Source organism: Balaenoptera ricei, chromosome 8 (assembly GCF_028023285.1).
Source record: "Balaenoptera ricei isolate mBalRic1 chromosome 8, mBalRic1.hap2, whole genome shotgun sequence".
NCBI classification, from domain to species: domain Eukaryota; kingdom Metazoa; phylum Chordata; class Mammalia; order Artiodactyla; family Balaenopteridae; genus Balaenoptera; species Balaenoptera ricei.
In genome coordinates this window covers 60,584,961-60,597,758 of record NC_082646.1, presented here as the reverse complement: position 1 = coordinate 60,597,758, position 12,798 = coordinate 60,584,961, and the positions used below count along the sequence as shown (strand labels likewise).

At 42.7% G+C, this 12,798-nt stretch overlaps 1 protein-coding gene across 4 annotated transcripts in view; it reads left to right on the top strand.

Moving 5' to 3' along the window:
* The window catches only part of POLD3 (DNA polymerase delta 3, accessory subunit), a 69,109-nt gene that overhangs the window by 42,832 nt on the left and 13,479 nt on the right, over positions 1-12,798 (top strand). For 2 of the 4 annotated variants that reach the window (XM_059929465.1, XM_059929463.1), the window contains exon 12: positions 2,508-4,743. The exons of 1 other annotated variant lie outside the window; for it this stretch is intronic. In XM_059929465.1, the coding sequence (XP_059785448.1) occupies positions 2,508-2,710 (203 nt within the window). In that variant the 3' untranslated portion in view covers positions 2,711-4,743. Of the gene's footprint in view, positions 1-2,507; positions 4,744-12,798 lie in introns of those variants that run through there. One more of the 4 variants, XR_009504477.1, reaches the window with a different exon arrangement.

Below are 12,798 nucleotides of genomic sequence, written 5' to 3'. Positions count from 1 at the left end.
TGAAGTTTAATATTACAGACATGCCGCCATTTGAATACATAATATAGCTTATGGAGGAGCAAGTCTTGTCTTTTCTATATCTGTAGGTGGCTCTTTAGAATTCCCTAATTTGAGATATTGAGTAAATAACAGCTCATAATTTTGTTCTAAAATCCAGTTATGTAATGCTTTTGAAGTTGCATCAGGATGGGGCTGATGTTCTGGGATCATAATTGTTGAACTAACAGGTACAGCATGGAAATTCCTCAAGTATCTTAGAGCAACATTTCTTAAACTTTGCTGAGTAGATACATTACTTGAAGATCTTGACAAAATTCAAATTCTGATTCAGTAGGCCTAGGTTAGGACTTGAGATTCTTTGTTTCTAATAAGCTCATGGGAGATTCTAATGCCTCTGGTCTGTGGAGCCTTAAGACCTTCAAGAATGCTTAGTATATATTTAAAGCTTACTAGTGTTTTTTTAGCCTCTTAGTTGACAGGGGTCAGCCAAAGTGAATTCTAGGCTGTTGAAAGTAATGACAAATCCTAGGAACTCTTAGGGAGGGGACTGTTGATTATGCAACCTTAATAAGAATAGATGAATAAGGTGAAGGAATACTCCACTGGTTATAGCCAGTTGACCTCCAGCGTGGCCCATTGCAAGGGGAAAATATAGCACTGAAGAGTGCTTGCCAAAGATTACTGGGTGTATTTGTACATTTCGTAGGGCAGCATATCACCTTTTACAGGGGAGCAAAGAATGGTGGTTCTCAAGGTGTGGTCCCCAGACCAGCAGCGTATCAGCATCACCTGGGAACATGTTAGAAAAGCAAATTCTTTGGTCCACCCCAGACCTATTGAATCTAAAACTCTGGAAATAAAGCCCAGCCATACGTGTTTAAATGAGCCTTCAAGTAATTCTGATACACATTAAAATTTGAGATTGTGTAAGTGACAGACTAGGTATTAGAACACAGGTGTATTTGATTCCAAAGCCTATGCCTCTACAACAGTTCGGCGTATATATTTTATTAGAAAGAAATGATCAATAATTGAGAGCTTAAAACTATCATTGTTTGTTAATGGGAAAAAATACCTTTCACTTTACTCATTTGAGTATTATGCATATTAGGTTACTCTATTCAGCTAAGAAAAGGTGTTTTCCTTTTTCCATCATTTGCTGAGAAAGGATTTAGATGACGTTGACTGTACAGCTGCTGCATCTCTCTAAAGTCACAGGAGGGTGGCATTGTACTGCTTCTTGCGGTTGGTGTGTGCACTGCAGTAGTATTGAAGAGACCCTCATCAGTTGTGGGACATCATTGTTGGAAGCGATTGTCTGTGCCTGTGTCCTTTGGGGCTTCCTTATAGTGACTCCTCACTGGTATAATTTTTTTTAAAGTTTCCAATGGGGAGGGATCAGTGAATTTTATTGGTAGGAGAAAAGGCAAAAGACACCCTTGGCTGACAGGGAGTAAAAACACTGGGAACTTTTTCTCATTTTATCTTTGTCCTTATTTAAAACTATCAAGTTTGGGCTTCCCTGGTGGCGCAGTGGTTGAGAATCTGCCTGCCAATGCAGGGGACACGGGTTTGAGCCCTGGTCTGGGAAGATCCCACGTGCCGCGGAGCAACTAGGCCCGTGAGCCACAATTACTGAGCCTGCGCGTCTGGAGCCTGTGCTCCGCAACAAGAGAGGCCGCGATAGTGAGAGGCCTGCGCACCGCGATGAAGAGTGCCCCCTGCTTGCCACAACTAGAGAAAGCCCTCGCACAGAAACGAAGACCCAACACAGCCATAAAAATAAATTAATTAATTAATTTTAAAAAAAATTAAAAAAATTAAAACTATCAAGTTTGTCATCTGACCAAGTTTACTTGAGATAGTCATCTTCATGATGTAGACCATTACTAAATCCTGGGTCACTGAGAACCAAGAACTGAATAGTTGAGTAGCTAATCTCCAGTTCACAGTGGGTGACATCAGGATAGGACTAGCCAGGAGGGTCCATGGCAATGCGTCTGGCTAGGCAGGATGGGGACTGGCTGGTAGAGCAGAGCTTAAGACCAGGAAAACCAGTGATGGAAATGGCAGGCACTGGGGGTCAGGGAGGTGAGACTGAAGAAGTCAGTCAAAGCATGGAGGTAGAAGTAGGTGTTTGAGATGCAGACAGTTCTGATGTAGAGCTCAGCAAGTTAGCTAAGCACAGACCAAGGCCCAAATGCAGGATTTGGGCAACCGCATGATAAGCGCCCACTTAAAGGCATGGGGCATAGCAGTGACAGAGTAAGGGTAAATGTTGATTTTGAGCCCCAGCTAGAGGCCTGTGTGAGCTCAAAATACTGCTTCCTCCCTGAGGAGGGATCTGATCTCCCAGCGGGATTAAGCTGCGGTGGTCAGTGAGCACACCTCCCTTGGTCAGTGGGTCTGAGGGGACTGGAGTGAACCAGACATCTCATCCTCTCGGGAGAGCAGTGTTCTAAATGACTCAACCCACTCATATCCCATTTTTTTCTGTGTTCTTCCAGTAACTGAAAAGGTCTACGAGAGTGAATCCTGCACAGATAGTGAAGAAGAGCTTAAGATGAAGACTTCCTCTGTACATAGGCCTCCCGCCATGACTCTGAAAAAGGAACCCAAAGAGGAACGAAAGGGCCCAAAGAAAGGAACTGCTGCTCTGGGCAAAGCCAATAGACAAGTGTCCATTACTGGCTTCTTCCAGAGGAAGTGAACTGCCATCTCTGTTAGGTCAGAGATGTGGAGTGGTCAAGGGACAAGACCAAGACATACAGACTCTCACTTACTGTGTAAGTTCATCCAGTGCCTCACCTCATCTTTATCAAAAGACTGTTCTTCCATCCTGTAAGGTTTATACGGCTTCTGGTTTTCAACAAAAAGGAAATCACCTGGAAGCAAGAGGCAAAAGAATATTTCAAAAGCTGTTATCTTCTAATGACATTTTTTAAGTACAATTTTGACCTGTCCAGGAGAAGAATTCACTCCAAAAATAAATTGGAACAGGTTTCAGAATTATCACTGAAGCCGTTAGTGGCTAATCCACTGTGCCCTACCCACCCTGTGCCCTTATCCATCCATTTATGGCTCAGGAAGTGATCCTCCTTGTTCTTTTGTATTTTGTGGACTTGTGTGGGTATTCTTTTATGCCTGAATTTTACTGGATGTGTTTACCACTGCCCCATCCTCCCTTCCCCACTACCACACTTCTGTGTGAAGCATTTTCTGTAAGTCTTTTAAATCTTGGTTGGACTAAAGGCTGAAACAAAAATCTCCCGGTAATCCTCTTTTCCTCCATTATAAAGTACACTGACACCTGGCCACAGACCAGCACATTACTTGTGTTCTAGCCCTTTCACAAAAGCTCTTACTCTTGAGCCCTTTATTTGCAAGTAGTGGTTAGGGAAAAGCCTTAGGCAGAGCACAAATAGAAATGTAATGATGTATTCAACCCCGCCAGAAATTACTTAGAGTCAACATTGATGCCATTAGAGGACTTGTCATGTTGCTGACACAGGGTGTGCTTTATACGACACTTTGTGATTTTTGTCTCCTCCTCTCTCTCCCTTTCCCACTCTCAGTACCTAGAGAGGGAAACCCATACAGTGAAATGAAGGCTAAAAAGAGAAGTTCCTTCTTACATGCAATGTACAACAGTTAAGTAAAATTTCTCCTTTTCAAGGAAACTGAATGTTAGAAACAACAGTTTTCCAGGAAGGTAATGAGGAAGAGGTAAAGCACATTGTCTACTGATGCTGCACCTCTGTATTTTTAACTTCCTCACATGCTTAGAAGTACAGGCTCCCCAAGAAGAGATGGAGAGCCTGAGTCATTGGTAGATCTAAACATTTTCTTTTGTTACTTATGGAAAATCATTTATTCCAGTGATAACTTGGAAGCACCTTCCTTTATGGCTGGAGAGTGAGCTCAGGGGATGGAGGTGGTGTGGCAGTGACCTTGCACAGTGAGCTCTGGGGAAAGGAACACAGGCTCAGCTGCTGGCGTGACTCATGACTAACAGACGAGGGACGTCTGACTTGCCTCTTGCTCCTTCTGCCTTCGCCTGGTGTATGTCGTAAGTGATGCAGTCAGCCGTCTACTGTTTAAGGTTAGGATTGTGTTGTGACTGACCTTAGATTAATAGGAGCTTCTTTAGCAACTGTCACCCACGGCCCTCCAGCCAGGCACCCCATGGACTTGATTAAAACCAGAGGTTTGGGAGATTAGTCCCAGCATTACGTCTACAACTTGAGAAGGCAGAGGCTTTGTGCAGCAAGCTGAGTAAAGGTTGACACATTCCAAACTCCTTTCTTTTTAAAATGTAAAAGGATGGAGAGAAGGGTGGAAAGGCTGGATTTAACTTTACAAAAAACTTCTGGAGAGGAATCCCTTTTAAATGGTTATTTTCGCCATTGCCTCTAGTCATTTTTCTAAATAGAAATGGAAAATTAAAGAAAAAAAAGCAACAATCCAGCCTTTTTTTAAAAAAATTATCATGCTGGGATCTCTAATTAAATCACATTTTGAATTGGAAAACTCTGGTGCTAGTGGAGTTCTGTCTTTGCAAGCATAATGCAAATCCTGTGGTCACTGTGCCCGGTATGCTGCCTACACTCTGAGCCGTCGGCAAGGCTTAGTGAGTAGTAAGTGCTGGCTGTTTCCTTCTTTTTGTAAAAAAAAAACAACTCTACCATGTTATCCACATGAGTTAAATAAATTTGAGAAGTTGTTTTAAAACAGTGCTTCAAACTGATTGTCTGATGAATCTGTTATTTGACAGGATGGCAACAGTGTATGCAATTATTTAAACTCTGAACAGGAACAAGGCTGGTTTTCAGTTTATATTGTTCAAACTGCATACCCATAGTCTGAGATGGACAAGTTATTTGCTGTCTTCATCATTTTTTCAGTCCTGTGGGAAATCTTAGATTCAGCCAACCTCATTTTTTAGTTTCTTTAGAAGAAAATCTAGTCCTGATCTTGCACATTGTGTTAGTCTGGCTTCACCACTTGCTGGCTCTGTGACCTTGGGCAGATTTCTAAGCCTCAGATTCTTTATCAAAATAGAGCTCAAACAAGTTACCATGGGCCACCAAGAGTGAAGTAATGTGTATACAGAATAAATTCGGCACACATAGGTGCTCTGCAAATGATGGCTTCCTTCTTGATGTCATAAATGATGCAGTCAGCCACCAACTTCCTGAAATGTTATCAAGGATATGACCCAGATGTTACACTCTTTCAAAATCATCATTCTGGCTGTCAGTGTGGTCAAAGAGGGAAGATAGTTACCCTATTTTATGAAAGGTTTTAGAGAGTATATTTTCTTATTTAGAGAAAGTGAGATTCGTAGATGGCTATATTTACTATTCATTAAAACATTTATTGCGTATCTCCTATATGTCATGCTTCTATCTGAGCACTAGAAGGTAGAATCCTAGAATTTGGCACTTGTCGTCAGGAACTAGTGGAAGGGACAAGAAAGTAAAGTGAAATCATAGCATCACATGGTGAGCGCAATGATAAATAAGCGCAGGGTCCTCAGAGAGCTCATAGGAGGGGGGGTGTTGAGGACGTCTTCCTGAAGGAGAGAAAGCCAAGCAGTGTTTTTGAAGGATGAGTAGGATTTTACCAAGCAAAGAGGAATGGAAAGGATTTTCCAGGTAGAGGAACATGACTTTTGGGGAGAAATGGACTATTAGAATTTGGGAATAGGGAGGGAAATATATTGGGAAGTGAAGTTGGGGTCCTGCTAAGGAGTTTGGATTTTATTTGAAGACTATGAGGGCCAATCAAAGAATTTTAAGAAGAGGAGTAACATTAGAAGTTGATTTTTATTTAAGCGTGACAGCTGGCATTTTCTTTGATTTTGTGTGCCATATGGGGAGTGTTTCTACCCATGCTTGCCCATCGTATCTTAGTTCTAGTAGTATTCAAATTAAAGTTCTAATGGAATTAAAGAAAAATGTTCTGGTTAAAGTAAGACTGCTTAATTCTGGCAGTCAGGGTAGGCAGTTGCAGTATTTTCCCTTGCCTCCCCCCATCAAAGCAGCTTTCTCTAGCAGAAATGATTTCAGTTTTTAAAAGGTGATTTCAAATACTGGTACTTCTTCTCTGACACTCTCAATGATATGAGCCTCTACTCATTTCCCTGAAAAAAACGGAGGAGGACGAGTGGAACAGTTCTATTCCTTTTCTTTGTTTCTCTAAGAAGACATTAGTTATTATACAGGAGAGAGCTGAAGAGAAGGGCCATATAAGGAAACGAAATAGTTGCTCCAGGACCTGAGTAGAGTGAGTGCATAATAATGTATTTGCCAGAAACGTACTCTGTGTCAAGACTCGTTTTGGTAAACTTGTCTCCTTTCATTGGTTCCGGGATCTCAGTATGCTGTAATGCAGCTTTTTACCACCACAAAACATTCTGGGGCTGCCTCGTTTTGTTGTGAGAAGGCAGTATTGCTTTTTGAGTTATTACCCTGGCGGCTCTGTAAATTAGCCCATGCTGTCACTATGCCCTCTCTGAAGGGCACGTTGTACCCAAATGACTGCATTTAGGATGGACTCTTGCCACTCCCTGCTGCATGACACTTCTCACCACTTGTATCTATGTCCAGTTTTTTGTGTTCTTAAGTGTGGGCCACCCACAGATTGCCACCCAGGCTCTTTAGCCTGAGAAACTTGGAAAGGCTTCTGATCCAAACCCACCTTAACTCTAGAATTCCCCTTCATTTCAAACCCTAATATGTGGCTCCTCTGCCACCTCTCCCCTTCTTTTTTCTCATTTGCTTTTGCCAGACTCCTTGTTTCTTGAGGCTTCACTTTGGCTTCTCCCCCTCTTTTTTTTTTAATATTCAAAGTTCTTCACAGCTAGTCCTTCTTTAACTTCTTTTTTTTTCAGTCTTTTAAGGCTTTCTTTCTCAAGGTTCTTATGTCTTTTATTGAACTGCTCTTGAAGAATGGAAAAACCACATTATTTAGCATCTACTTTGGGTCATTCAAATCCAAAGGGTCAAACAGTTGTTGAATACTAGTTATGTTTAGTCCTGGATAAGATACTTGAGGGATTGCAAGAGCTCAGAGGCTATCATTTTGGAGTGGAGGACAGGCACACTAAATAGCATTAGATAGCAACTGAGATGATGCTTAGATGAGTGGTAAGAGGGACTTAGTTCAGAAGAGAACCTGGATAATCATAATGGGTGAAAACTTATAGTCCTGTGTAAAGAATAACAAAGGATTTAAGACGAGAAACAGGCTAAGGAAGGTTCACCATTTTAGTGGATTTAAAAAAAAATGTTTATTTGGCTGCACTGAGTCTTAGTTGCGGCACGTGGGATCTTTAGTTGCGGCATGTGGGCTCTTTTAGTTGTGGCATGTGGGATCTTTAGTTGTGGAATGCGGGCTCCTTTAGTTGCGGCACGTGGGATCTAGTTACCCGACCAGGGATCAAACCCAGGCCCCCTGCATTGGGAGTGCAGAGTTTTAACCACTGGACCACCAGGGAAGTCCCTTTAGTGGATTTTTTTTTTAATTAATTAATTTATTTACTTTTGGCTGTGTTGGGTCTTCATTTCTGTGCAAGGGCTTTCTCCAGTTGCGGCGAGCGGGGGCCACTCTTCATCGCGGTGCGCGGGCCTCTCACTGTTGTGGTCTCTCGTTGCGGAGCACGGCTCCAGATATGCAGGCTCAGTAGTTGTGGCTCACAGGCCCGGTTGCTCCGCAGCATGTGGGGTCCTCCCAGACCAGGGCTCGAACCCGTGTCCCCTGCATTGGCAGGCAGACTCTCAACCACTGCACTACCAGGGAAGCCCCCCTTTAGTGGATTTTTATCTAGCTGTTTGAACATCACCATTTATACAATCATGGTATAAGTAAACCATGATAAAGTGAATCCTTAATGGGGTTATTTCTGCCCTACCTTAAAAATGAGAGTATTGACAAGATAGCAAGCAGGTACCCAGCATTATTCCAAAAGGCAGTTTACAGGATCTACGTATATTGGATCGGCATGAATTCAACTCAGTTTTGCACACACTCAACAATTTTGACATACTGGGGAAGCAGGGTGCTGTGATGGAAATAACACAAGTTGGGAGGCAGAGGGCTCTGGATTCAAACCCTGTTTAAGGCACTGACCTCAGGTAAGACACTCATCCTCCAAGAACTTGTTTCCTCATTAGAATGAGCTACACCATCTACCTTAAAGTGTTGTTTTCAGGCTTTAATGAAATGTTGCACGGGCAGTCAGTCCCTAGTATTCTGACATATATTAAGCTAACAGAAAGCAGGATAACTCATATTTTTTTGCACACCTACTATGTACCAGACACTGTTCCAAGAATGTTAAAGGTATTAGCTTCATTTTTTTTTTTTTTAATAGATTTTATTTATTTATTGGCTGCGTTGCATCTTCCGTGGCTGTGCGCGGGCTTTCTCTAGTTGCCGAGGGCTTCCCATTGCGGTGGCTTCTCTTGTTTTGGAGCACAGGGTTCAGTAGTTGTGACACATGAGCTCAGTAGTTGTGGCAGCATGTGGGATCTTCCCGGACCAGGGCTGGAACCCGTGTCCCCTGCATTGGCAGGCGGATGCTTAACTACTGCGCCACCAGGGAAGCCCCTAGCTTCTTTTTTTAATTGAGGTATTGTTGATGTACAATATTAGGTGTACAACACACTAATTCACAATTTTTAAAGGTTATAGTCCACTTATAGTTATAAAATATTGGTTATATTCCCTGTGTTGTACACTATGTCCTTGTAGCTTATTTGTTTTATATTAGTAGTCTGTACCTGTTAATCCCCTATCCCTATTTTGCCTCTCCCCCCAGATATATTAACTCTTAATCCTTACAGCAACTCTAAGAGACAGGTACTTTTATTTCCGTTTTACACATGAGGAAACTGAAGCAGAGAAATAACGAAACTTGTTCAAGGTCACAGAGTTAGCAAGTGACAGAGCCAGGATATCAGTCTTGACAACTTGGCTTTAGTGCCTGCAGTCGTAACCACTGTGCTATACTGCTCTTGGCTATATATTAGTTCACATTGCTACACTGCCCAATGATGATTCATGTTCGGTTTTACAAGTGAAAGTACAACTAAGTTGTTCAGATCCCAGATTGTCAGATTTGAAGGTGATCTTAATGTTTATCTAACTCAGCCACCCGTCTGCTGCATGAGTCCTCTCTACAGCATCCCCGCCACGTGGTCCTGAATCTGTAAACAAAGATTCAATTATGTTCAGTATACCATACTTACTGAATTACAAAGTTAGATAAGTAGACTAATAAATGTTAAGAAGAAGGTAAAGAGAGGCTAGAATAAAGTTTTATAATTAATTTTAGATCATCAGGAAACTCTTCTGAACAGAGCATAGTTCCCTAAGTAATCCATTTGGTTGCTTTTAGTTTAAATCAAGAACACTTTTTCCTTGGAAAAGATTGTCCAACTCTTGGCCTTGCCTTTGACTTAAGCTTTGTAAGAAAATCAAAAAGAAATTTGGCATTTTTTGCCCTATTTAAGCCATGCAGGTAGTAAAGTGGCCCCAGGATGCTTGTTAGCCACTGATTGCTCTGAATTAGGCCAAGGGAGTCTTCTCAAAACCAGGTTTTCCTAAAAGATATGTGAAGATTACATAAATATAGCATAATCATGGTATTGTGCTTTTTTTTTTTTTAAATTTTTATTTATTTATTTTATTTTATTTTTGGCTGTGTTGGGTCTTCGTTTCTGTGCGAGGGCTTTCTCTAGTTGTGGCGAGCGGGGGCCACTCTTCATCGCAGTGCGCGGGCCTCTCACTGCCGCGGCCTCTCCTGTTGCGGAGCACAGGCTCCAGATGCGCAGACTCAGTAGTTGTGGCTCACGGGCCCGGTCGCTCCGCGGCATGTGGGATCCTCCCAGACCAGGGCTTGAACCCGTGTCCCCTGCATTGGCAGGCAGATTCTCAACCACTGCGCCACCAGGGAAGCCCTATTGTGCTTTTTTATTCTCTCCTGGAATGGGATGTACAGGAAGCAGAACCATTTTCCTGAAAACCATAAAGCCTGATAGGAGTGTTTCCTTTGTCCCTCTTAAAGCACCTTTACATGGTGCTTTACTTCATCTTATTTCATCCTTGTGATAACCCTCAAGGTTTTTCTGTCCCCTGTTTTGCAGAAAACAAGCATAGGTCATTTAACGAGTATGCCTAACACCTCACATTAAGGGAGTGGACCAGGGCTAGAACCAAGGTCTTCAGACTTCACAACATGTAACTTTTCCACTGTAGAGCAACTGCTAAGAAGAAGAATGTGTTGGTCTACTCATGAGTTTGCCTTGAATGACTGCTTACTGATTTGCTCCACAACCATGGTGGCTGCTGTGAAAGATAAAAGAAAAGCAGACAACAAGTTCTCTGCCTTCCTGCAACTGACAGGCATTGGAAAGGCAAAATGTGTGCATGTTATGCATCTCACAGACTTTTGCCAGAAGTTTCTATGTGCCCAGCACTGTTGTGCTAGATGCTGGGGGATATAAAGATGAATTTCTTGCCCTTGAGGGATTTACTATCTAGTGGAGGGAGAGACATAGATAAATAATTTAAATGTGCTATAATGATACAATAATATTAGTGCTTACCATGGGCCCAAATTTGTGCTCAATCCATTTTCTCTAATCCCCACACTTTTCATCTACAAATGAAGATAAAAGAGGCTCAGAGTTTAAATGATTTGGCCAGTAAGTGGCAAAGGTGAGATGCATTTATTTTTTTTATTTTTTATACAGTTTTTTTTTTTTTTTTTATAGCTACTTTATTTATTTATTTATTTATTCTTCGCTGTGTTGGGTCTTCGGTTCGTGCGAGGGCTTTCTCTAGTTACGGCAAGTGGGGGCCACTCTTCATCGCGGTGCGGGGACCGCTCCTCATCGCGGTGCGCGGGCCTTTCACTATCGCGGCCCCTCCCGTTGCGGGGCACAGGCTCCAGACGCGCAGGCTCAGCAGTTGTGGCTCACGGGCCCAGCCGCTCCGCGGCATGTGGGATCTTCCCAGACCAGGGCTCGAACCCGTGTCCCCTGCATTGGCAGGCAGATTCTCAACCACTGCGCCACCAGGGAAGCCCCGCATTTATTTTTAATAATAAATTTGTAACAAAAAATTGGAGGAACTAGAATACTCAAGTGGTTGTGATTAGCAAACCTGTATAGGAAGCTGACTTCCCGTCATATGGGTGTGTGAGCAAACATGGAGGTTGGAACAAAAGGAGTTAAATGAATTACACCTTTAGAATTGTCAATCCCAGATAGGGATAATCTCACCAGTGGTTCAGGTCACTGAATCTTTTGGTTACAAGCCCCTGCATCTGTCTTTACATAAGGAAAACCACACCAGTGGACTATACATTAGGCTAGAAGACTATGTCTTTCCCTCTGGTTGGTGTTCCAGCTGGCCTGGGAGGAGGGCCAGAGTTTAAACTCCAGGCTTCCTGACTTGAAACCTATATTCTTTCCACTGTACCATGTCCTTCCTTCCCTGCGTAAGGGTGAGCCCAGGGAAGGGTTGTCTGTGACTACCTCAGGGATTAAGGATTCACAGAGGATGAAGTGCTTAAATTGAGAATAGAAGTTTGCCAAATGGGAAAGTGAAGGGCACCCCAGGCAAAAGGAACAGGACATACTACATAAAAGACATAGACACATGAGAAAGCACAGAGTGTTTAGGGAGCTATAAGTGGTTTAGTGATTGATAGATGGAATAGTGGGTTATGAGACAAATAAGTAGGTAGGGGCCAGATCACAGAATTCTTTGCTAAATAGTTTGGACTTCACTCTACAGGCAATAGGAAGCCATTGAAGAAGTTTAACATCTCAGATTCGTACATTAGAAAAATCGCCATTTGTAGCCTAAAGAGAGAATTACCAGTATGAAATAGGTCATAAAGGCCAAATTGCACCTGCATCTTGAGACAGAACAAGCCAGGGAAAAGCTTGTTCTATCTCAAGATGAACAAGCTTGAAGTTGGATTTAGTTCAGTTTTAGGCAAATGATTCCTTTGATCCCCTTGGAAACTCAGGACAGGAGAGAATTGGGAGTGACTTCAAATGTGGAATGATTAGCCTTTTGCTGGTTCATCTCATGCTTGGAAATCCTCTGGCTCTTGCCTGAGCCATGGTCCTCGTTAAACCATGGAGATGGGATTGGTTCCACGGTTCCACTAAGGATCCATGTAGGCCGTTCTCTGACGCACGAACACACACTCTGATTTAGACCTGGAACTGACTGCATCTCCCTGGAATTCTTTGGGCCACAATGACCCATAGTCCCACACTGGTCAACCAAACTCATCCTATGAATAATGAATAAATATGACTAAAGTCATATTTATTGTACACCTATTCCATGCCAGGTGTTTCCGTATACTTTATCATTTATTCCTCACAATTTTGTGAAGTGTAGATATCAGCCCAATTTTGTGAGTTAGGAAATTAAGAGAGGCTACCACCAGGCTAGCATACGGTAGAGCTGGGGGATTTGAGGGGCAGACTGAGTGTCCCGTTGTCATCCACTCCTGACATGAGTTCTTTTCCAGTGGGGTGGAGCGCGGTAAGCAGTCTTGCTTATTGTAACTAGGGTTCACATCAGGTACTCACTGAACAGCCATTATACTTGGGATTGTACAATGATATGCTTCTACTCTAGCAGTGAGTTTTTGCTGCAAACTCCTAAGCTCACCCCTAAAATAAGGGACCCGCTATCCTGAAGCCTCTGCATGAAGCCCCCCACCCTTACTTAGAATCGTACATAACTCACAACATGAATTACGTG